The 24,155-nt window shown below is 56.2% G+C and overlaps 1 protein-coding gene across 1 annotated transcript in view; it reads right to left on the bottom strand.

Annotated features, from left to right (window-relative positions):
- Positions 1–969: 969 nt before the first annotated feature.
- PLCG1 (phospholipase C gamma 1) overlaps positions 970–24,155 on the bottom strand; it is a 49,693-nt gene continuing 26,507 nt past the window's right edge. The window contains exons 5-32 of the mRNA XM_050907368.1: positions 20,306–20,390; positions 19,363–19,446; positions 18,990–19,012; positions 17,715–17,787; positions 16,547–16,648; positions 15,661–15,779; positions 14,747–14,832; positions 14,295–14,415; positions 13,684–13,852; positions 13,112–13,234; positions 12,070–12,171; positions 11,649–11,836; positions 11,148–11,348; positions 10,567–10,686; positions 10,074–10,254; positions 9,659–9,736; positions 9,093–9,196; positions 8,748–8,844; positions 8,550–8,622; positions 7,545–7,702; positions 6,885–6,981; positions 6,201–6,425; positions 5,198–5,346; positions 3,164–3,278; positions 2,815–2,976; positions 2,412–2,500; positions 1,528–1,715; positions 970–1,154 (exon numbers count right to left, since the gene is read on the bottom strand). Of these exons, the coding sequence (XP_050763325.1) occupies positions 1,112–1,154; positions 1,528–1,715; positions 2,412–2,500; positions 2,815–2,976; positions 3,164–3,278; positions 5,198–5,346; positions 6,201–6,425; positions 6,885–6,981; positions 7,545–7,702; positions 8,550–8,622; positions 8,748–8,844; positions 9,093–9,196; positions 9,659–9,736; positions 10,074–10,254; positions 10,567–10,686; positions 11,148–11,348; positions 11,649–11,836; positions 12,070–12,171; positions 13,112–13,234; positions 13,684–13,852; positions 14,295–14,415; positions 14,747–14,832; positions 15,661–15,779; positions 16,547–16,648; positions 17,715–17,787; positions 18,990–19,012; positions 19,363–19,446; positions 20,306–20,390 (3,355 nt within the window). The 3' untranslated portion in view covers positions 970–1,111. The remainder of the gene's footprint in view (positions 1,155–1,527; positions 1,716–2,411; positions 2,501–2,814; positions 2,977–3,163; positions 3,279–5,197; positions 5,347–6,200; positions 6,426–6,884; positions 6,982–7,544; positions 7,703–8,549; positions 8,623–8,747; positions 8,845–9,092; positions 9,197–9,658; positions 9,737–10,073; positions 10,255–10,566; positions 10,687–11,147; positions 11,349–11,648; positions 11,837–12,069; positions 12,172–13,111; positions 13,235–13,683; positions 13,853–14,294; positions 14,416–14,746; positions 14,833–15,660; positions 15,780–16,546; positions 16,649–17,714; positions 17,788–18,989; positions 19,013–19,362; positions 19,447–20,305; positions 20,391–24,155) is intronic.

Genomic DNA, 24,155 nt, shown 5'->3' with positions numbered 1-24,155 from the left:
TGGGGAAGCCCACGGTGATGCCCTTATGCCCGGTGCTACCGGCGCACAACAGCAAGAGCTGCCCTGTGCATGGGGTGGCTGTGCCCTGCACCCCAGCTGCTTGGCTGGGAGCGGGGAATGCTCAGTCACAACCCCTCCCGTTTGTTTTAAAAGCACGACAACTTACCCGTGGCGTAAGGCCCTGAGTGAGTGACCCAGCAGTGTGCCGGAGCCCAGATACCTCCGTCCTAGGAGCCCTTCTGCAGCCTGGAGTAACTGCTTGTCCCCAGTCTGGTTCAGAAAAGCATGGTCAGCTGTAGCACATACATAGCCTTGTTTTACCCTTTTGAGTGAACAACATTAAACCTGAGGCTGCTCCTGGTTATTTTTTCCCCCAGTAGCTGCAAACTCCTTAAAGCCAGGAGGAAGGAGGGAGCAGTGCAGCCCTCCCAGGCAGGGCTGCAGCCCAGCTCCCCCCACAGCACCAGCCAGGTCTGCGGGGGGCAGGGGGGGCAAACCGCCAGACACCCGAGCCACCACACATGTAATACTGACACTTTTATTGTCGTTTAAAGCTAGAGCGGCCTTGTAAATGTAGAGTTTCACTACTGGACCCATAGGCAGTGGCTATACAGGTAGGTAGATGCAACGCCGCCAGGACAGAGATACGTGCTGCCTCGGTCGCTTAAGTCCCCCCTTGCCCGGTGCGCTGGGAACGGGTACAGCAAAGGATGGCTGCAAAGGGCCTCCGGCAGCTGCGCAGGAGTGGGATCTCCGGGAATACACGCAGAGCAGCGACGGCAGAGGGCTGGTTGGGTTTTTTTTGGGTCTCTTTCCTTGTGATTATAGACAGTTTTGTCTCTCACCTCGGCGGCTGGCAGGCTGTACGCACCGATGCGCTTCGTTAAGGGCTTGGTGGTGAAGGTTGGTGGGTGTTTGGGGTTGGTTACAGGGTGGTTTTTCCAATTTTTTTTTTTTTTTTTTTTTAGTTCTCCACTGGAACACACTTCAGCAGAGAAACTGGAAAAGCTGCCTGAAAGTAGGCCATAGCAGTGCCGTTTCCATAGAAACCAGTTCACAGCGTGCCGTGAGATTCACTAGCACTGGAGGTGCTTTCGCCCGCCGAGATGGGCTACAGCCGGTTGTCCCCGTTGACCCGGGTCCTCCGCAGTACCCTGCAGGGGCGCACAGAGAGAGGGGACACAGCTCAGGCTGACCAAGGGATGATCAAGGGCAATGCTCCAGTGTCAAAAGCCACCCCACGGGAGGAAAGTGGGGGCTTTTCCATCCCCCACCCCCAGGGGAAAGTGCCAGCGGCTGCGGGGTGGCAGCTCCTTGTCCTACCCTATGCCCATGGGCCCCAAAGCAGTAACTCCCTCCCAAGGACTGGCACAACTTTCACGCTGAAATTTAGGGTTTCCACGCAGCAAACAAGGCTGCAGCTCCGCTCTGGGTTATTGGGAGGCTGCATTTATCTGCCTCCACCGAGGAGACTGAATGCTGGGGGGGGGTCTCATGCTGGGAAGAGCTCAACAAGCACTGGCATACCTTCGCTCCCGGCTCTCAAAGTGGTCAGCTAGCTGCTCCTGTGACACACGGAAGTCCTCAAAGGGCTGCTGGTACCGCGAGTCGAAGGACCCCTCTCTGCCTCTGCTCGCCAGGAGCTGATTGGAAGCATCCCCTGCTCGTTCCCGTAGGGCTGAAGCACTGAAGAGGTTTATTTCACCATTCTCCTGCTTGGATCAGAAAAAAAATAGAGTAGTAAAGGGCTTGGAATTTCAAAGTCTATGTACGTCTTCTAGCAAAGGCAGTCCTGGTGCAGGGCCCTGGCTGCCCTGCGAGCTGCCACACAGGGTGTCCAGGGGTCTTGGGGTTTGCAACATGCAGCTGCTCTGTCTTTAACAACCATCGCTGGCTCCCACCAGCATCATTTTAAATGAAGAAATACAAGAAACATCTGTCTCTGAAGGAGCCCTGCCCTCTGCTTATGCCAACACGGACAGCCCTGGGCCAGCCAGGCTCCGTGATACTGAACTATAACTTCCCCAGAGCGCAGATAGGAACTGGGATGGAGCAAATCTGCCTCCTTCAGCTTTTGCTGAAGGGATATCCAGGCAAGTCAAATGCAGCCCAGGCAGGACCCTGCCTGAAACGCCCCAGCTCACTGCAGGAGACGAGCCTGGTGCTTCCCATCCTGCCAGCCCTCCATGCATTGCCACAGCGCAGAGCTGAAAACTTGGCTGTCCTGCATGCACTCAGGCCAGGCAACGCTGAGCTTTGCTGCACCGACCCGCCGGCAGCGCAGAGCCATGCCGCTGCGGAGGGGAGCAGAGCAGGACAGCGGGCAGCACCCGGCGGGCCAGGCAGGGCTCGCTGCCTTTGCTCCTCAGCCCTGCGGCACAGTCACCTTCTTGTGCGTGACCCAGCCTTACCTTGCTAGGGAAAATGTCTATCTTGACTAGCAGGGAAGCCAGCTCCAGGTTCTCGCTGTAGTTGTTCTTCAGAGGTACAGCTCGGAAACCTATGGCAGAGACAGCCCCAGCGTCACTCGCGGCACAGGCAGTGAGGTGCCAGTCCCCTGGCTCAGAACTCAAGGGGGTCTTCTCCAACACCCCCCCCTCAAGTAGCAGTTGGCCCCAAGAGATGTTAGCAAATGGCTTCTTCCTTCCTTTACCGGGTTGGGGATGTGACCTGTCATGGGGACAGGAGGGACTGAGCCAGCCTGGGGACTGACAGCGTCCTCCCATGACTCAGCATCTCCCTGGTTAATGGTGCAATAAGCAAACTGGTGAGGACCACCATGACACCCCCTCCCTGCTTCCCCGAGCACTTTACCCGTCTTCAAGCCTTTCACCAGGAAGGTGGCTTGAGCCAGGAAGTTCTCATCGCTGAACATGTCCTCCTCATACACCACGAAGCGGAGGAAGGCAAAGTCGGGGTTGCTGACCTGAAAGTGGAACGGCTTCGGGGTCCAGAGAGGGTTCAGTCCGTTGTCCGCTAGTCATAAAACACCGCTGTCAATCGGTAGCCCCCGCCGAGCCCCGTGCCCCCCGCTGCCCACCACGGCTGATGCTGAGCCCACGGGCAGTGTGGGGGCAGCCCCCACCCTGGGGCCAGGCTTTGCTCATGCCACGGTCAGGAGCGGTGGTGCATCCCTCTCCCTTCCCTTCACTAACCCACTCACCCACGATCTCGGTTTTCTGCTTGGCGTTGTCATACTCGGCCCCGGACACCTCCACCTCCACGAAAGGACAAACGATTCCCCTTCCGTTTTTGGGAAGGTGCCGGGCCCCCAGGACCTGGGCAGAGAGCGGGAGAGACTTGGTAAGAGACAGGAGCAAAGGAAAAAAAAAAAAAACACCACAAAAAAGCCCCGTGTTTGCATACCAAGACATTTTCTTTCCAAATAAATCACCCTGGCTCTGCTAATTGGAGAGAGAAGAGACACTGACAGCCAGCCTAGCCCAGCCTACCTCTCGGAGAAAAACAGCTCCCACCCCTGGAAGCTGCTATGGTGTTACCGATCACCAATTTGACTTGCAAGCCATAAAAAAAGGCAGCTGAACTGCCCCAGGTTCCTGTCTGCCACCTGCACAGCCAGGCCTGGGACCACAGCATCCCCCCTCCAGCCAGCCAAGCTGGAGCTGGGCTGCGAAGCCGAGCCGCCTTCCCCTGTCTGCAGAGCTATGCTGGACACCCCCTTCTTTGCTGAAACTTCTTGGCCCTCCTGCTTTGGCTTGAGGACGAAAAGGAGCTGCTCTCTGCTGCTGCTCTGCCTCCTGTTCGTAGCACAGTCTGTGCTCAACTCAAATGACAACCTGCTTCCTTGCAGGAGAAAGAAATCCCAGCTCCCTCTTGCCAGCGGCCATATGCCACTCCAGCGTGCTGTCGGCACGCTGCTGTTGCAGGGGAAGGACGCGCTGCCAACGCTGGATCATGTGCTTTGAGTCATGCTGGGCTCGAGACGGCTTCTCCATCCGTGAAAGCTGGCTTTGGTGGGGACATCGGGCAGTTTCGCCAGAGGACAAAAAGCTGAGCCCGTCTCTTAAAGGAGACGGTGACAGGCTACGGCACAGTGACTCTTGACACCTGCTGGTTGCAGCTGCCTCCCAGAATGCAGGAAGAATTTGGAAAATAGACAGGGATTTTTAGGGAGACAGTGGGTATGGGGTTGATGATAGTGCAGATGGGACATAATGGGGTGTCCTCCCTGAGCAAGGCAGTGGCTCTCTGAGGTGGGATCACTCTGAAACAGAGGTGGCCTCAGAGGAGCTGCAGTTTGTGCATGTTGTCAGAAACCTGTGAGCACCTAAAGGCAGGATCTCCGCTGCCTCCTCCCCAAGGTCTGCTTGAGATGAAGGGACTTGCAGAGGACACTGCCGACCCACAGATAAATGGTCAGCTCGGCTCCGAGACCACTAGGGATGCCTGTACAGGCTAGTGGGACAGCCACCAGTCCAAATACAAAAGCCATCTGGTTTGGCACAGCTGTGGCCTTCCCATCCCTCAAGGACCTTTGTCTGCTGAGCTATCCCATACCCCTGCAGAGCTTCTGCCATGCGGCTCTGTGAGCTGACATGGGAACAGTTCAGCCCCAGTCCTGCCATCCGGGAAGAAAAAGATTCAACGAGCATCTGCAGTCCATCCTCCAGTACCCCCCACCAGCAGCCCCCTGTCCTCTTATCATCACCAGCAGTGCAGCACAGAAATGGGCTGAATAGTCTGCTCCGACCTCAAGCATCTTCCCGAGAGGGAAGGGGTCACACCAAGGTTGGTAATGTTGAGCCTGGAGCAACTCAGTGACAAGGAAGGGACAAGGCACAGCTCTTGTGTTACCCAGTTGGCAGCCATCCTGCGCTCAGGCAGTCCTGGCCAAGCTCCGGGGACAGCGATGCCACCTCTGCGGCTCGTGGATGCCACCTGCCGGCACTGGGCACTGGGCGGGAGGGGTCCCAGGGGGAGCATCCAGGGATGCTCCTGCTACTCCTCTCCAGGTGCCCAGGGAGGTTGGTAGCGCTTCCCTCAGCAGCACCCATGGGTCTCCCCCTTCAGCAAGGGCTCTCCAAGCCTGCGGTGCAGGATAGCTCTGAAGCAGGGGCAGGGGGGTTTGGTGAGGAGCAGCTGCAGACAGAGGCCAGGAACCCGGAAAAAACATTATATCACCCCAAGCTTGGTATAACCGCCTGGATCTGACCCCACGCTGGGATGAGGTACTGACCTCAATGGAGATGGAGAGCGGCTCAACCCCCCGCAGCGTGCTCTTGTCGAAGGGGTCAAAGATGTCATCCCGCATGTTGGTCGGCTGCAGGACGTACCCACACTGGCCGCTGGACATGAACAAGGCCTGGTTCATCTGCATGGGCTTGTCTGGAGAGCATAGGCAGGAGATGGAGGGAGGAGACCCCGTGCCCTTTCCACAAGCCAGATCTGGGTTATTGGTGCCTCGTGTGAAGCCCTTTGCAAGGGGACCTGGCCCATCCCTTGGCAATGCCTTGTGCGCCACGGCCTCACTGCAGCCTGTGCACGTGCTGGGGCCAGAGGGTGACTTTCTCATGCGCGATCTGCCCAACTACCCAGTGCTGCATGGGTCACCCCCTTCTTTTCCTCCCCCTCCTTTCAGCTTCCCTTGTGCTGGCTTTAGCATTTGCCAAACCGCCCTGTGAGATGCTTGAATTCACAAAAGGAATGAAAAAGCCAGCAGGAAAAAAGAGGCAGGTAGTTTTCTGGTGGGTTGGTGAGCTGAACAGGCTCACAGCAGGGTTTGGCAAGGGCCAGGGAAAGAGGAAAGCTGGACTGCACGGCAGGAGTGGAAGCTGGGGAAAGGTGAGCAGAGCAGCAAGCTTGACTCAGACCCTGCAACCAGCTGATGTCCCAGGGCTGGGGCTGCACTGTCCCCTTCGGTACATCCCCTGCCGCTCTGCCTGCTGCCAGGGACCTTGGAGGAACTCCCTGCTTCCTCTCCGTTTCATCTTGTTCTCATGGCACCACAACCTCCTGGCTCAGCCAGGTCAATCCAGCCCTCGGAGCACATCCCCCTGCGGCAACCACATGCCTGGACATGAACACCGGGTCCTGCTCCCTGCACCCGGCACGGAGACTGTAGACCCCCTCCTAAACCCCCTGTTTGCCAGGATGGGGTTAGCAGGGCTGCAGGCAGGTGGCTGGGAGGAGGCACAGGGTACCCCAGGAGCCTGCCCACCTTCCCTGCCTGCTGCCCTCACCTGGGGTCTGGAAGTTGAGCGCTACCAGCTGGCTGCCGCAGATCCACATGGGCAGGGGGTCGTAGTTGGAGGAGTCGAGGCGCTGGCCCTTGGGGTAGATGCGGGAGAGCTGCAGGCGGTTGTATTGCAGGAACTTCTTGCCTTTGATCTTGTTGACGTACTTTTCTGCCTTGGTCTCGGGGAAGGAGGACATATCTCGGTAACAGGCCCTCTCTGTGCCGATCTCTGGGAGGAGACAGCACAGTGTAAGCCAGGAGCACATTCCCTTTCCAGACACTTCAACCACCCCAGGCCCCTTCCTAACACCATCCTCTCCTCCCTTGGCTCAGCCACCATCAGGTTGTGCAGACCCTGCTCCGCCCCAGCAGGCATTTGCCGAGTGCCCCACACCGATGGCCGAATGCATTGAAACCGCTCTCGGTGATCGGGCGTGATGCTCCCCAGCCCCACTCCCTCAGCAGCTGCTCTGGATGGTGACAGATCCCAGCAACAGAGGGATGGGGAAGGGAAATTCCACCCTCTGGAGAAGGACATTTCCAGACCTCCAATGTAAACTGGTTCCAACTTGCTTTGGACACCTGCCCTCTGTTGAGATTTAGCCAAAGCAGCGCCTCGGGGCACACTGTGGGGTCTGTAATGCCACGGTGACTGCCTGCGGTGGCCACCAGACCGGCAGATGCTCACTCTCTTCATCGAAGGGCACAGGTCGGCAATAGACCACCAGCTCCGAAAGCTCCAGGGCAATCTTCTTCCTCCTCTCCATCATCTTCCCTTCAGAGAGCTGCCAAGAGAGGGAGAGAGAGGTGTCAGGGCCAGGGGGGAGCAGCGGCATTGGATAACCCAGCTTACCAACTGCGGTCAACGGCAGTGCTGGCCTGGTGCGGCTGCTCCTGCCCACGCTGTGGGAACCACTAGCAGGTCTGCTGGGTCTGCATGGGGGGACACCACAAAAGTGCCCATGGGAAGGGCCCTTGGTGGGTCCTACCTCCCGCCTGGAGCAGGACTGGCACCGGTACCAGCGCAGGGCAGCTGTGGCCTTGTAGCTGAGCCTTGCCACCCTCCACGGATGGAGATCCCCCACCTCCCGAGGCTGCAACACCCTCCCAATGGACCGATCTTCCCAGATGTCCAGCCTGAACCTCTCAAGCCACAATGCATGGCCACCACCCCTTGCTATATTGTCAAAGATTACTCTGGCTTTATCGTCTTTGTAACCGCTCTGCCAGTCGTCGCAGGCTGCCTCCTCACTGCCCCCACCACCAGCCTCCACCTGCTCCTCAGCTCCTGGAAAATCCAGGACTTGGCAAGGAGATGTCTCCCCTGCCAAGGGCAATCCAGACTCACCCGTGCATCAGCCGTCTGGGCTGCCTCCCGGATCTTCTTCACCCAGTCCAGCAAGTCCTCGTGCGTATCGGCTGCCACATCAAGGGACAAGCGCGACACTGAGGCCATGCTAATGGAGAAGACGAAGAGGCGGTTGTTCTTCCCCTCGGGGCGGATGGCTGTGTGGGGAGAGGGAGCAGAGGGCAAGGTCACAAGCAGAGGCTGAGCCAAGTCCTTCACACCACAGAGGGAGGAAGGGAGAGGACAGACACTGAGGGACACTCGTGGCTGCCCCGGGACTCTTCAGCTAAGAGGAGAAGCTCCCATTTCTGGTCATTGGAGGCAACAGATGGAGCCCAGGAAGCGATAGGTGAGGATGCAGAGTGTATCCTGAGGGGGCTGAGAAGCCTCATGGGCCCTTGGTAATGCCCTCTTCCTCCCATTCCTGCATCTTCCTCCCACTCCTGCATCTTCTTCACTCTGTGCCCTGAAGTGCCCAGGTGGGAACAGCCACCTGAAGCACAACGTCCTCCGGGCTCTGGGGAGCCGAGGGATGGCCGATTGCTGCAGACCGGACCCAGCTCAGCCAGCACCCAGGAGCCCCAGAGCCTGCGGCAGCCTGGCAGGGAGGCTGGACCACGCGTATGCGAGGGAGTACAAATCCTTACAGAAAAGGAGCCTACAAAATTGGTCTGAGCATCCTTGCCTGTGGGGCAGCTGCCCGCTGAGAGCAGGTTCAAGGTGTGCTGGAGTGGCTCCTCGGCACAACCCTGGGTACTCCTCGGCTGTACTCAGGCTGCGGGGACACGTCTGAGCCCCAAACCCCGAGGCACCATCTGTGCCAGGAGCAGCAGCGGAGTGTGTCACCGCACAGCAAGCACACACTGTAGACATGCATTCACTCACGGCAGGCACAGGGGTGCCTAGAGACAGACGGAGACCGAAGCCCTTCGGCCCAGAGATCCGCAAACATCATGCAACAAGGCTGTAACACCCCCCAGTCCTCCATCCCTCCCTGGCACTCACCGATCTGGCAGGAAGGCACGTCCAGGACACCTCCGAGCAGGTCTCCCAGGGGGCTGTTCTCATCCAGCTGCTGCTGGGAATGAAGCACAGGCAGGATGGCGTTGGGCACGGCACCGGGCAGTGCGGCCGAGCACGGGGGGCTGCACACACGCGCTCCTCCCCACCACCCCTCCTTGCTCCGCTCAGGCACAAGCTCACCTCCCGCTCCGGCTCCAGGCTGCTGGGACCAGTAATTTCCTCTACGTAGTTGGAAGGGAACCACAGCTGCTTCTTGCCGCCATAATCTCCTCTCCACCTGGAAGAGAGGGAAGGGGCAGCGTCAGCACCCACCGTGGGATCCCAGAGCATCCTGACTGGGGGTCATGGGCGACAGGCAGCTCCTCCATCATCTGCTTTTGGGGTGCGTGAGGCTTTGGGGCTGTGCAGCTTGTGGGCAATCCCCAAACAGACCTAACCCTGGAGGGGACACACCCTTGTATAGATGGTGACACCAAGGTTTGACTGTGTCCCCGAGGGGAAAAAGGAGGCTCAGGATGAACTCACCAGCCTCCTTCTTGTTTCTCCACATTCTGGATGATGGCGTTTTTGGTGAAGGTGAGCTCATCCTCCCGCTGTGCCTTGTAGTCGAACAGGGCTTTGACTGCGCACTGCAATGAGGAGGGGTCCTGTGAGGCCAGGCAGCAGATGGTCACACGGACAACAAGCCCACGGGATGAGAGGTCACCTCCCATCGCAGACGTGTTTGTTGGGGGGACTGTGAGGCACGTCGTGTGAGGGCAGCATCCAACCCTGCTGCCAGAGGCTGCCAGACCCTAGTGACCCTTGCAGAACAAATCAAGGCCCCCATTTATGCCAAACCAGAGGTCACAAGTCGGGTATGGCCCCACACATGCACTCTCCTTTGGGCTGGAGCCACTGATGGGTTTAGTTTGGAGAGTTCAGAACAAGAGGCAGCCCAGCCTGGGAACCTGCAGGCTCAGCCTAGAGCATGTCTCCCTGCACGGTCTAGAAATGAGTGTGCAAAATAATACAGCTCTTGGAAAATAAAGAGACACTTGCTAAACCCTCGGGCCCTGCAGGTTGTTTCAAGCCAAGCAGTGAGAGCGTACCTTGAAGGTGGGCATGGGGTTGGCTTCCACGTAGAACCCGGGGTGGCGTCCCTCGTAAAGGGCTCCATAGTCCGGCTCCTGTTGAAGCAAAGGGCCAGTGGTGACAACTGTGGCTCTGCAGGAGAACAGGTCCCCTACCTTGGGAGAGGTCGGGAGAATGCCGCAGGGAAGGCACAAGACCAAAGATGATGCTGCACACAGCAAACAGATGCCCAAGCCCTGCTGACCTGGGTCAGAAGGGCAGCAATAAATCTCACTCAAGCCAATAAGTGTTTCCAACAGGCCACGAAGCCCCAAGAGGTGTGGACTGTGAAGCACAGAGATGGCTCACACAACACCACTTCAAGGCACCAGCTCAAAATGGACCTTTCCATCATCCTTTGGCTTAGCTCTTCCAACGGCCGCCCACACTCACCGCTGTCCCTATCTTCTCCAGCGTCTCCTCGTTGATGGGGTACCTCAGCTTCATCTTGCGGTACAGCGGGTGCTTTTCATAGTAGCTGATCAAGTCCACCAGGCTCTCGAACTCGGAGTTGCCGAGCAGCACGGTCTGGCCCTCCTGCTGCACTCGGCAGTGTTTGATCTTCCCTTCCGCCCTGGCAGGTGCAAAGACAGAGAGAAGCCACTTGGTGCCTGGCAAGAGAGGGTCTCTGCCAAAAGAAAGGCACCCAAGCAAAAGGTGCCCCCGGGCCGGCTGCTGAGCACAGCCATCTCCCATCAGGAGATGGGAGGAGGAGCGGGGTCCTAAAGGCTCTCAAGGGGCTATAGGACTTATCCAGGGCCATCCAGGAGCGAGAAGAGCTCTGTGAGGGCTCACGTCAGACTCACGGCCCCTCTCCGTCTCTCTCACACACCGCAGCACCCCAGCTCCACCTCCCGCGCCCACCACCCTTCTCCCAGGGACGCACCGGAAGGAGATGGCGTAGGAGCTGGGCTCACTCCTCTTGCGCACCAGGAAGGCTCCATCGCGTGGCACCCGCATCAGCATGTGCTCGGCTTGGGCCCGGGTGAGGTTGGCGTGGTACCACCTTTCAGGAAAGACATGTCACTGTGCACAGGTCTCCACACATCCAGCTCATCCCACACCTCTGCCATGTCACACGGTTTCCCCCCAGCCCCTAAAAGGCTGCTTGAATCCTCAAAAGGAGGACAGGGAGCAGAGATCATCATATACATAACACTGCAACAGGGCTGTCTTCTTTCTGGGACAGGCAGGAACAAAGCCATTTGGTGACGTGCGGCATGGGCAAGGGCATCCCAACCAAGCCCAGTACCTCCTTGCTTTGCACTGAGCTTCCATGACAATCAGCTCCATGAACAACGAAGCTGGCCAGCATGGCTGCTGTGACACAGAGAGCCCCACGGGGACCAAGTGGGGACCAGAGAGCCTCAGCAGGGAAGGGATGACTGTGGAGAGACCTGGGAGGATTTCCCACGGGGTCCCAGCTGCCCAGTGGACATGGCCCACCCTCCCCAAACATGCACTCACTCTTTGCTCTCATGGGCATTGGTCTGCGGCACCGGCTCCGTCAGCCTCATCTCAAACTCGTTGCACCTCAGCGGCACCTCCTGGTAGTGGGTGATGAGGTCGTAGAGGCTGTCGAACACCAGGTTGTCCGTCAGGAAGAACTTGGGGCTGCCGGCATCCTGCCGCGAGTGGATCCGGCAGTGCTGCACCTTCCCGTTGCGCCTGCGGAAGAGGGAGGGGGTAAACGAGGGTTGTCTGTGGAGATTTTGCATCTGCCTCAGGCACAGCTCCAGCCTGGACATGGCATTCCTGCCCCACAGGAGACCCATTGTGCAAGGCTCCCAAGGGACTTGACCCTTCTGCACTGGGACAGTGAGTTGAGGTGATGCTGGGGCACAGAAAAATGGGAGAAACCTGCTCACGGACCACTGGGGAATGGGACCCCATCACTGAAGATGGCGTCAAGATGAAGACTACCCCAGGAGCAACACAGAGCAGCGGGCTGGGGCCTGTGGCCCTCACCAGAAGGAGAGGGTGTAGTCTCCAACAAAGGTCTCGCTCTCTCTGACAAGGAAGGAGCCGTCGGGGGCCCCCGTCTCGATGCAGTACTCCGTCAGCAGCCGCTCTGCGATGTGCCGCCCGTCGCGTCCCGCTCCCAGTTTGCCGTGAAACCACTTCTCCGTGGAGTGAAGCTCGGTGCTGTTGCTCACCTGGCAGGGGAAAAACCCACCGTCTTGGGTTACTGAGGGCAGGCTTGTGGTGCCGGAGTCTGCTCTGCTCAGGGGTCTTCCAACCAGGACCAGGGAGTTTCTGAAGCAGCTCCCACCCTTCCCACCACAGGATCTCCCCCTGAAGTCAGCTGGCAGTGGAGATGCTCAGCCCCTTGGGCAGTCAAGTCCTTTTTCTAGGGGAACAACTTACCGTCACGCAAGGGAGCCCTCACCTCCTTCTGCTCTTCCTCATCCTCGTTTCCTTGGTCACTGGTTGTCTCCCCAGAGTAATAGATCTTGCTGCTGGTCAGGACAAAGTAATGCGGGTTCCACTCCTGCAAGGAAACAAACTCTGGGCAAAGAGACCCCCTGAGGAAGCACCAAGCTGGCCCACCACCCATCCGTGGGATCATCTCTTCCTGATCAGCACAAGCAGTGAGGGGTGATCGGCTTTGCAAAGGATAGTCACCAGCAACACTGATTTCAGTGGAGTCACAGGAGCTTCCAAGACATCCTTCAGATCCAAAGCACGGATTTATCAGTAGCAAAAAACCAGCATGTGATAGGTCTTACATACAAAGTGACTGCAGATAACACTGCAAACACCCCAGCACGTGTCAAAAGGAGATGACCAAATGAAGAGCAAATCAATGCAAAAAGAAAACACTCTGCATGGCTTCAGCACAGGGGCTATCAGAGGTGAGGATATCAGAGATGGTTATGCAGCTTTACCATTGCACTTTCCTATTTTCCAAAAACCTGTTTCATTTGCACATGACTTTGCCTGACAGATCCTCAGGAAAGCAAAGCAGCTGAAGAAGTGACTGTGTGTAAGTAAACACACACAGTAAAATGAACGCTCGGCGCTTTACAAAGCAGAATGCTTGTTTAGGCATGTTAAGTGTGTAGGCACTTGGTAGGAGGCAGGCAGGTCTAGAAATGCAGCCCATCACTAGAACTTACTGCAGCAACAGCTAACAGGCTATACGGATTACACAAGAGCAGCTGCAGTGCATCAGCCCAGAGCTCCCTCTAGCTCAGCCTTCTGCCTCTAACAAGGGCCAACAGGAGATGCCTAGGGAAAAGCACAGGAGAGAGCCAGCATAAAAACTCCCCCAGCCTTCAGAGACTCCTGGGAAACACGATAGGCCAACGGCCCCTGGGATCATTTGCACCACAGCCCTTCCTTCCAGCACCACACAGTGCCTTACGGAGCTACCACGTCATTTACGGAACCCACAGAGCAGGGCCTGGGGGGCAGTGGCAGAGACATACGTGATTGATGGGGTCTTCCAGGTAGAGGATCCCATTCTTGATGGAATTGCTGATGTCATTCTCTGAATACATTACAGACGTGGGTAGCTCCTCGTAAGCACTGCCCTCTGCCAGCTTCTTGTGCTGTGGGACGAGAGAGCGGTCAGGCAGCTTGAGGCGAGCAGGCACCCAAAAAGCAGCATGGATTTCCTGGTGAACAACCCCAAAATTCCAGGTCTGCTGCACTGGGTTCCTCTGGACTAAAAGGACCAAGGTAAGACCCATGCCACAGAGATCAGCAAATGGCACTGAAGTCCCACCCTTTCGTCCCAGAGGTGACTTCTGCAGCAGAAATACCAACATCCCTCAAGCTCCAACGAAAAGCAGCACCCAGCTGCTGAACTCATTTCCCAGCAGCTCCTCTGAAGCAAAAGAGCTCTTTGTCTCCATTTGTTTTTAGCATCAGGTCTCCACTTCCACCCCAGGCACTGTCAAGCCCCTCCAGAGGTAAGCAGCTCCCCTTGGTCCCACACCCTCACCCCATGTGCCCCCATTCTCTCCACTTAGGAGTCTTGCTGGGGAAGGGAGTTCACCTTGATAAGAATCTTCCTCTTGAGCTGGTTTGGAGAGGGAAGGCCGTCAGCAGAAATATCTACTGGTTTGGTCAAGAGCATGTCCCCGAAGACCTTCTTGAAATTCTGAGCCATGTTCCTCTGCTGAGCAATGCTGCAGTGGTCCTCAATGGACAGAATGACAGGGAAACTGGGAGGAGGAAAAGAGCAGTCAGTACCAGTGCGGTGTCTGGATGGAACCAACGCCTTCTGAGCTTCACTGCAAAACCTGGCCTCTGTGCCCTCAGGGAGCAGTTTGCATCAACAGCAATCTGTGCTGTCTTGAGCATTCGATGTAACCACCCTACAGCAAGGTCTCCCAACTGCTGCTGGCAATGCATAGAGTGGAGAAGGACTGGCAAACTACTAGAGTTTACCCAAAGCCTTCCCTCCCACAACTTTTTTCTGAGAGAAATCTCCCTTTGGCTGGGAGACACAACAACACGCTTTCTTCCCACCGAATCCCAGGCGCGTGGTCTTATGCCGGATCTCTGGATCAAGGTGGGCTTCACTTTGCTACAGCCTTGGCTCTACCCTCTCTTTGCCTTCCTGGCAGCTCTGCTAGCTGAAGTCCAGGTCCCTGCTGTACTCACTCGGAGGTGACAAAGGCATGCTCCTTGATAGTGACCAAGACGTCAGAGAACTTAATCTTGGTGGTTAAGGTGTGTCCATGGTAGATGACCGGCATGCCATCAGGACCGTCCCAGCAATCCACTGAAAGAGACCCACGGGGGAAACTTAGCCCAAAGGCTGGAATATAGGGAAGACACGGACATGAGATGGACTGAACTAAGCGCTGCTGGGAACCGCATTAGATGGTAATAAGGGAGCGAGGTGAAAGTCCAGATCTTTCTGGGGGACCAAAAGCTCAGGCACGTACCACCCAGTCCCACAAAGCAAACAACCTCAGTCCTTTCAGCACATCATGGTGACAAGGCTGCCACTGGCATGTCAACCTTCAGCCCTGCCTTCCGCGCAAAGCCTTCCCCGACCACCACGAGCTATCGCAACGACAGAGACAGAAGTGCTGGCTCTGGGTACTCACGTTCGATACAGCGGCATCCCATGCGCAAGCAGCGGGCGTACGCCTCCAGCGAGGACTCACTCGAGAACTGATCCCCCGTCAAGTACCTTTCACGTGAGAGAAGACATCAGCAAAGCAACATGCTCACTGCGGGCATGGATGTCTGCTGGGACATCGTGGACCTGCCTTTGCGATGTAAGGAATGGCGAGAGCGACGTTCCTCCCGACCCGCCATCTTCCCCAGGTGAGGGGTTCAACTCTGCCCCTACTGCAAGGGGCTGCAAGCGCTACTCTGAGGTCCAGCCTTGCTGCTGGCTCTTGAGATAAGCCTCAAAGAGCGATATCAGCGTTGGTGCCACAAAGAGCCCCCTGCACCCGCCAGAAGCAGCCCGAGAGCAGGGTTAGACCAGCTCTTGCAGGCAGACAGGAGCTTGCTGCCTGCCCTCCAGCCTGCTCAGCTGGCTTAGGCTCTTGGTCCTTTAAATTTGGGCTAAGGTGCTGCCACTGCATCCCATGACCAGGGAGCACAGACAGAGCCTGCCTGCAAAGAAAGCAGTTCCTGCAAGATTCTTCTAGCAGCAGAGAAGGAAAATGGCCAGTTTCAGCCTGCCAGATTTTTATCACATCTGTCCTTAGAGGCTGTGGAAGATGACATTGCTAATGGTAAGAAATCACCAGAGTGACAGCCCGGGATCTGAAAGCACAGTCTGTGCAGATGTGTGTTGCTGACAACATCTGAGCAAAACATTGATGGTTAAACGATGGAGGGAGGACTGGGGCACCAAGAGGAAGGTCTCTGATGTACTGACCCCAGTTTGGAAAAGTCTACTTGACCCATCACTGGGACCGGGCAAAATCAGGAGAATCCCACCCTGGCACAGGGCGAGTGGATGCTGGGAGTGGACGGGTGGAGAGCGCCATCCCCTAGTCCTTACGTGTTGTGTGAGGAGGAGATCCAGTAATGGGAGAGGGGGTTGTTCATGTTCTCCAGACACACCATGTCCAGTTGCGAGTTCCAGATGCTGTTCTCTTTGGAAAACAGGAAGGTGAGAAACTGCTCAGGAAGAAACAGAAGCGTGTTAACGGTGTGGAGGAGCCGGGTGCTGTTGTTTAGCTTCACACACATCTCACCCTCCGTGTCAGCAGCTACCAAGCAGGCAGCTATTTTCTAAGCTCAGCATAGACTGACCAGAGGCAACCAAGACAGGACACAAGCCACCTGATCCAGCGTGCTCGAGTAAGCACAGCTTAGGCATTGCCACCTATCCTCTGAGCTGTGCCAGATATCTGTGTAGAAATCCTTTGACCCAGCTGGAGACAAATGTATTGCTCTGCATTTTATTTTGCAGCTCACATGGCAGGCAATAGCTCACTAAGGCCGTGTGGGTCAATGGACCTTGGCGTGGGAGTCAGTCCAGAGTGCCAGTGACATGGTCATCTCCAGTTGTTTTTATTCTTTTGTTTTCAGCTCTTCTTGCTTTGAAAAGATCCTTACATGCCCCAAAGGGGCATTAAGCCAAATGCAGCCCCTTTCCTCCTCCAAATGAACTGCCTGATGAGCACTCCCAGCTGCACACATTCAGCACAAGAAGAGAGCCCAAAAGTCATTCCCTTCGCCAACCAGCTCTTGTGCAACATGGTGACCCACCACGTTCATCTCATACAGCAATGCAGCTTACAGGAGCTGTGATCCTTTAAGCACCGCCACCCCGCCGTGAAGACACAGACAGCAGAGCTGTCGCATCACAGCACACATTGCACTGGGGATGTCACACCCTACTCCACCCCACTCCACACATGCTAGCATTCAAGGTGTCTTACTTCATCCAGAGAGAAATAAGGCTCGTCAATCTCCCTCAAAGGGTCTCTCAGAAAGTTGAACATGAATTCCTGTACCTGAAGGGTATCTGCAGCCCAGAGTTCCTGCAAACCCCAAGAGAGACATAAAAAAGAAACCATTTCAGAAAGTATTATTCAAAACCACATGCAGCTCATCCAACTAGAAGCTTTAACCATTAAGGAGGCAGTTTTTAGTGCACGACCATCTCTGCCAGGAATTCAACTGTCAGCACAAATGCCGGATAGCACGCAACTGCAGAAATCTGCCCTGTTTCTAAGTGGTCTTCATTTTCACAATGCCATGCATTTTTCTCTCTGATAGCTCCTTTGCACACATCTGCCATCCCTCCTCCTTCGGCAGCAGAAGCCAACTCAGCTTCCTTTTGCTTCTCTCTCTCCCTGGCTGTCTTTCATTAGGCCATCAAAATGGCTGCGTCTCTTCACTGGTTAACTCTCCGCTTGCTACAGACCATGGGCAGGGAGGCGGTGGTGGGAGACTGGGAGGACGGTGCAAAGCAGGAGGCCCCACGCTCTTGTGTGAGGCATGGCAGTGCTTTCGTGAGCCACCCCTGTCCTCCTGGAGAAGGAGACTAGCAATGAGACAGGAGCCCAGCAAGACTTGAAATAAAGGGTCTGCACAGTCCACAAACGCGCTGCTTGCGCCCACGTGCGTGTCTGAGCGCGCATGCTGTGCTTGCTGAACGACCTAAGATCGCTTTTAAATGGAAAGGTCAGCAATCGAATCAATCGGCTGCTCCTCAGGAGCTGCTGAGACCTCCCAAGTGGACAGGATAGACCAGGGTGCTTCGGCTGCTGCAAACCTCCAGTAACCAGCCAAGGTCACACGGACCAGGTAAATCTCCTCTGACTGGTTCCTCCCTCCTGGGACCTCCACCCCTCTCAGATCTTCTGCTCTTTGTCCCTTTTCTGACCAGTGTGCCTGGCTGAGGCCAGATTTACCCTCACCAGCGCTCCCCCTGCATCACCTCCTGCTCCAGGAAGGATGCGCTCAGGTTGTGGCCGTGCCAGGCAGAGCACCCCATGACCAAATCATCCCAGCTCCACAGCAAGGCCACCCTTGGAGTACCGGACCCCTGCCAATACTGGTGCCTGCCCCCTCGCCCCTCCCGTGGGCCTGTGTCAAGCTCACCCTCTGGTACTCCAGCAAGAACTTCTGCAACTCCAGCAGTGACACCCTGAAGTGCTCGGACCTTTCTCCACCCCTGAGAGCAGAGAGAGAGAAGCTTCAGTCACTCATGCAGCACAGCACGACAAACTGCTGCTGGCATCATGTGAGGCTCCATCCGCAACCACGACGGCGCGCGCAAGCAACACGTGCCCCGAGCAAGCAGCGCTGCAAGAGCAGAGCGGGATGTGCAGAGAGAGCTGAGGAGCACACGATGGCAAACACACAGCAGCTAAGCTTATATGTCCACATCTCAGAGCCAGGGACTGCTCCAGGAGCAGTCCAGGAGTCACACTGCCAAGGGTACGACAACATGAAACTTCAGTGAAGGGCAGTAAAAGTCATCAGAGGGACTGATTTGTACAAAAAATAGAGGGGCTGGCTTGTACAAGAGTGAAAAGAACTAAATGGGTGCAGGGCAGTCAAGGGGTGATTGTAGACAGGACAGAGCTAAAGGTATCCAGAGGCCGTGGACTCAAGGAGGCAGGGCAGGGAATGAAGGAGGGAACTGTTTGTAGCCGATTAACTCAAAAGACTTGTCCACGAACATAGCAAGCTGCAATGGACAGCCAAGGGCCGTGCTGGGGACTGACACCAAAAAAACCCCAGAAACGGACTGGGCAGTGCTGGCTGGCCTGGGCAGAGGGATGAACCAGACGGTCTGCTGAGGTCCCTGCCAACTCTCTTTTCTATGGTTATAGGAAAAAAAAGAGAGGAAACCATGGGGAATTACCTGGACAAGTCAACAAGTCTTTCACTCTTTAGCTTCCGTGTCTAAACTCAAGCTCTTTCTATCACGGCCGAGATGCGCACAGGGCAGGGAAGGGCACAGCTGGCAATGGCACCGCAGGCCCTGCCTGCAGCGGAGCCAGAGGGGAATGCACTGCGCACAGCCTGCACAGTCCCTGGCACTGTGGCCAACCAGCACCAACCACGAGGACAACCTTTGGGAGACGGCTCAAGGTCTGATTATTTCACATAAACCAACTGACCGTTTTTGGAGGCGGCTGAGCTAGGCTGGATCTCAGTGGGATGTCTGGGAGGAAGAGAGCCCTTACTGACCCGAGCTGAAGTGTCTACAGCAAAGATGCTTATTCAGAGTGAAAAACGTAAGCAGCGCGGTGGCAAGCAAGAGGTGTGCAGCATTCCTCCTCCCCGACACACTGCTGCAGGCACCAAAGCACGTTACGGAGCAAAAGAAAACAGCCCTTTCCCCAGCAAATACAGAGAATTATCCACCTTTCTAGGAACGGGACATCCATCTGCAAAAGAAGAAGCACAAGCATTACGTTTGCACTTAATCTCACCAACGTATGTGAAAGCACAAATTGATCAAGCAGGTAACGGGGACAGCAAACCAGCACTGTGCAGCTCTGCTTTCCTACAGCCATTGCTCACACACCGCCTCCCCCGTCCCCAGCAGCCCAAGCAGCCCCGTGCTAACCAGCCTAAAGCAATAACTTCTTTACTCCCTGCCATCCCTGGCCCAGAGGTAGGAGACAATAGCTATTAGCTGAGTGCAGCAGGGTTAAAAAGGCAATTAAGAGGGAATGCCCAGTAACAAATATGGTCTTTCCCTCCCCTTCCCGGCCCTGGAGAATTCAGCTCTTACCATTTTCTGGGCGCTGAACATCAGGCTGCGGTAGAGCTGTGCAAACTGCCCGTACGTGATATCCCCATTCCTCTGCTCCACGTCCTGTGGCAAAAAAAAAACCCAGAGGTTTTACAGGGGCCACAGGCAACTCTGCACAGCCCGAGGAGTGTCTCCTCCCCCCGGGATTCCCGGGGGAAAAGGAGGAGGAAAAGGCCAAAGCCTGGCCAGACTTTCCCTCCTACCTCTGCCCATCTCTGCTGGGGCCATTGGGACCCCGTAGTGCCCAGGCACATCCTAAACCAAGTTACGTGATTCCCCAAGCTCACTCACATAAAGGCATCACAGTGCTGATTAAAAACCATTATCGTTTACTTGAACGGTTACGAAAGGATCATTTTAATTTTTGTTTGCAGGGAGCATCTGAAGTGTCTGGAAACTGCAAGACCGAAGCGTGTGCTCTCCTTTGGATACGCTGCCCTTTGGCCTCAGAGTTCAGCGCTGGTGGAAACGGCTGGTCATCACGAGATGACCCTTCGTTCCTGGGCCTGCAGTGATGCTGGCAGAGCTGGCTGCCTGTCACCCGGTGGCAGTGGGATGCAAGACCCGGGATGCGGGACCCGGGATGCGGACCAGCTGGCCTCGCTGCCTGTCCTCCTGCGCTCTACCCCATCAGGGCAAAGCCCACGACCAGAGCCAGGAGCAATGCGGGGAGCGGGGGAGGCAGGGTGGGGCGAAGAGAGGGCGCTGGCCACAAACGGGCCAGGGTGCGGCACCCAGTGGGAGCTGGCACCTCTTCAGTCACCACCGTGGGTGGGGGCCCTCCCGGGAAAGGCTGGGAGCCTCTGCAATATGCAAACGTGCCGTGGGAGTTTAACCACCATCAGGTTTTGCTCAAAGGCATGCAACAGGCTGCTGAGGGTACCCAGTGTGAACAAGGAGAATGGAGGGGTCACACACTCACCGTGAGTCTCTCCCGCAGGAACCTCATGTTGGGGACCCGGTAGTTGACCTGAGACAGCATGTTCTTCAGATCCTTGGCGGAGATCCTGGCTCGGCAGGGGAAAGAGGGGAAACGTGTTCAGGAGGTCTGGGACACAGGGGTCTCACCCTGGGACCGGGACACCACGTGCACTGAGCGGCCATGCCCAAAGGGGCATCAGCTGTGACACACAAGGACGGATGCACATCCCCGCAAGGACACTGGGGTTGGGACCAAATGCAGAACAGAAGAATGTTTTCCACCCCAATGAACTCTGTATCTATGCTGCATGCGGGGAGCAGAGAGAGGTGCTTGCATCCCAATGGGAACGGCAAACACCGCTCCCGCAAGCTCCCAACACTGCAGGGTGAGTCCCAGCACCCTCAGCCCACTCGAGCCGATGCCGCAATGGGCACACAGTGCCTACTGCTTTACGGGAACGACCAGGGAGAAACATTTTTCAAGTATCTGTGCCCCAACACGGATGCTGGGTGACCAAATCCCTTCCAAAACCCACTCCCTGGCCTGCAGAAGGAGCTGGAGGAGGGCAGGCTTTGCAAGTGGTTTGGACCCAGCTAATTTTATCCTGAAAAATGGAAAAAAGCCATTTTCAGCGTCTAGCCACAGGCACAGCGCTGCCACATCGTGCCCAGCTGTGCTCCCCCAGCCACTGCCACACACACGACTGGCACGGGGCAGCCGGCGCGGCTCTCCTCCCCCCGAGGCCCTTCGCACCAAACGTGCCGGTTCCTGGACCGGGGAGGGCTCTCGTGCCAACCCCAAGCAGGATCCCGCACCCAGGCGGGCAGAGACAGGCAGCAAGGAGCCCTGGGCTGCCCCTGCCTGCTCCGCCGTTGTTCCCCCATGGGGCAATGGCCCTGCAGTGAGGAAAAATGTAGCTGTCTCCCATCTGCAGGATTTAAGAAGCCAAGAGGTCTGCGTGCAATCATTTTCTGGCAGCTCCTGCCTTAAAAAGCAAGTCCTCTGAGTCTGCCCTAGCAATCACAGATGCTGCTTTTGACCCCACTGGGCGAGTGGGAGCCCAGGACCCTACAGGATGCTCCCCCATCCTGCAAAGCATAGGGCAGGTCTGACCCTGGAAATGCTTACAGCTTTGGGGTGCAAATATAAATATGCCAGGGAAGATGTCCTGTGCAGGAGTCACACTGTCATCTGCAGCAATGCGGAGAGGCGGTGTGAACTGCATCTCTTTTATGCTCTTCCCTGAAAACAGGGTGATCTCAAATGACACAGAAAGGAGAAGGGATGGAGGGAGCCCCAAGGAGAGGGAGAAACCGGCTGGTGTCAGGCGCTGCAGAGACGATGGCCTCTGCAGCCGGTGGGACACAGAGAGCCCTTGTTTCTGGGCTCAGAGCCGTGGGGAACCGGGACACATGCACGGCCAGAGCAGGACCTGGCCCAGCTCCCGTGCCGTGCCCAAGGCCAGCACCCGGCCAGCCGAGGACCATGCAGGCAGCGTCCTGCCACTTGCTGGCAGGACAGGGAAAAAAGAAAAAGCTGGCAGGTGGCATCAGCCTCCCTTTCCCTCCCGGCTGTGTGAGCTACAGAGCCAGTGACACGCTCTCAGCACGAGCAGCAGCTTTGGTATCTCCTCCCTGCACCTGCACCTCCACCTCCCCTGGCAGGAGAAGTTACCCCGTGGGCTCAGGGTGAGCATTTTGGGGAGCGGAGTCTGCCCTTTCCCTTCTCCAATGCACCCAGCATCCATGGCCACGTGCAGGGTGCTGTGCAACCCCCAGGGCAGGGGGGTCCCAGCTACAGGGTCCTGGGTGACAGGGAAATGGGACGATGGCGGGGGGGGGGGGGGGGGAAGCCAGGAGTGCAATGGTGGCTCGTGAGAGACACCCTTACGTCTCAAGGACCACAGCATGCAGCAGCTCTCATGGGACACTTGATGGGACACCCAGAGTCCCCAGGGCCACCCAGCAGCAATCCCCCCTTGGTGAGAGACTGAGACTGCAAAAAAGCTCTTGGAAAAAGAGCAGGAGGAGCTGCAGCAGCAGCACCAGCAGTAGGCATCGGGTTGGAGACCCGCTGGAGCCAGTGCCCGGCTCTGGTGATGCTGGGCTGTTTCACAGGGAGGTGTTGGACCGTGGCACTGCTCGTTGATGTGATGGCACCAGGAGAGGCGAGAGCAAACCCTGTAAAAGCTGTGACCAGCATTTCCCTCTCTGCTTTGGCAGGAGGATGGGGTATGGAAGGATTTTATTTACTATGTGTTATTAATAATGCTAAAGTGTTGGAGACCTTGGATAAATAGCTTGGTAGTATTTTGAAACTAGAAAGTAAAAACCAAATAAACAAACTAATTTCTTCCACAGAAGTTTTTTAAGGTTTCATGACAAGCAGGCCAAAGAACAGATCCAGTCCTCTCACAGGGGATGAAAACATTCCCCCCCTCAGCCTCCAGTGCTGTAAGTCTGCTCCCAGCCATGGGCAGCTCTCCTAGCCAGAGGTGAAACAGTCTCCTCCGCAGCAGTTAGGGAAAAAACCCCAGCATCCTGTTATCCTCCTCTTTCCACCTAACCTCCCTTGGAAAAACAAATACCCAAAGGCCCAGCAGCCAGTGAAAACAGCCAACATCTGCCGGCATGCTGGAAGGTATGTACAGGCACCCAGCCGGGAGAAGGCGGAAAGGAAAGGGCTCCGGCGCACGAGGCAGGGGTGCAGGGCGAGCGTGGGGTACACAAACGCTAGGAATGATTTCTTCAGCTGCCAAAAACCTGCCCGTTCTGGAAAGGGCCAAGGAGGGTTTGCAAAAGAAGTGTTTTTAAAAAAAACACAACTCGATGTTCCCTTTTCAAACCCATTTCCAGGCTGAGAAGCAAAAGCAGAGCACCCAGAGACACCAAAGTTAATGCTGAAACGCCTCATAAGGGCAAAGATTTCATCCAAGAGATGTATATGCCCCATAACTGCTGCCTCTACTTTGCAGAAAACACACGGATGCTTGTAAAATGGGGAGACTCAAAATCTTTCCGCATTCCCCCTCTATTGCTCCTTTCGCTGCCTGGGCTGGAGCAGCAGCTCTTCCAATTAAGCAGTTTGCATTGAAACCTCTCCCCTTGGTTGACAGGTAAGGAATATATTGTATTTTGCTGTCTTAATTCTAAATGCTAACAGAAAGATGATATTAAGAAAAACAAGAGAGATGTAACAGACTGGCTTTCAGCTCTGCTGACCATGCCTTGGGCAGACGAATCTATACAGGCAATCTCTTTTGTCCTGTTGGGATGCCATTTCATCAGTTTTACTGTTTAACCAGATGAGAAAAAGGACCAATTTTTTCCATTTCTCCTCCATTCATCCTCCAAAACCCCCATGCAGCCACCCCTGCACCTGCCTCAGTGCTCTCCATTGCTGAATTAGGAAATATTACACCCGGTCACCACTGAAAACCAGAACACCGCATATAAAACCCAAGCCTGGATTTGAAAGGTGTGTGGCATATGCAGAGCAGCTGCCACAGATTAAAGGCGCCTCTCCTTCCCTTTCGGCCTCTGCGAGGGTTTATCCCTCCGTCTGCAAAATCCCCGTGCACCCAACGGTGCTCTCACCACGCCACAATATAAATCACTGCAAAGGCAAAAATGTCCAATGCAGCGGAATTTCCCCCATGCAACACACTCCCACTCCACTCCGAGATGCAGACAGGTTGAATTTAACCCCTGGCTGCCCGACAGCAGGGTTGTCTGCCTGTCCAGGCTGTCACAGGGCAGCATGCTGTGGCTGGGAGGGAGGGACACAGCAGCAGGGACCAAAGCGGGATGACAGGATCCGCTCACTTCTCCTGATGAGTCCAGAGCGGTGA

Source organism: Gymnogyps californianus, chromosome 17 (genome assembly GCF_018139145.2).
Source record: "Gymnogyps californianus isolate 813 chromosome 17, ASM1813914v2, whole genome shotgun sequence".
NCBI lineage: Eukaryota > Metazoa > Chordata > Aves > Accipitriformes > Cathartidae > Gymnogyps > Gymnogyps californianus.
This window is presented reverse-complemented; position numbering and strand designations above follow the sequence as displayed.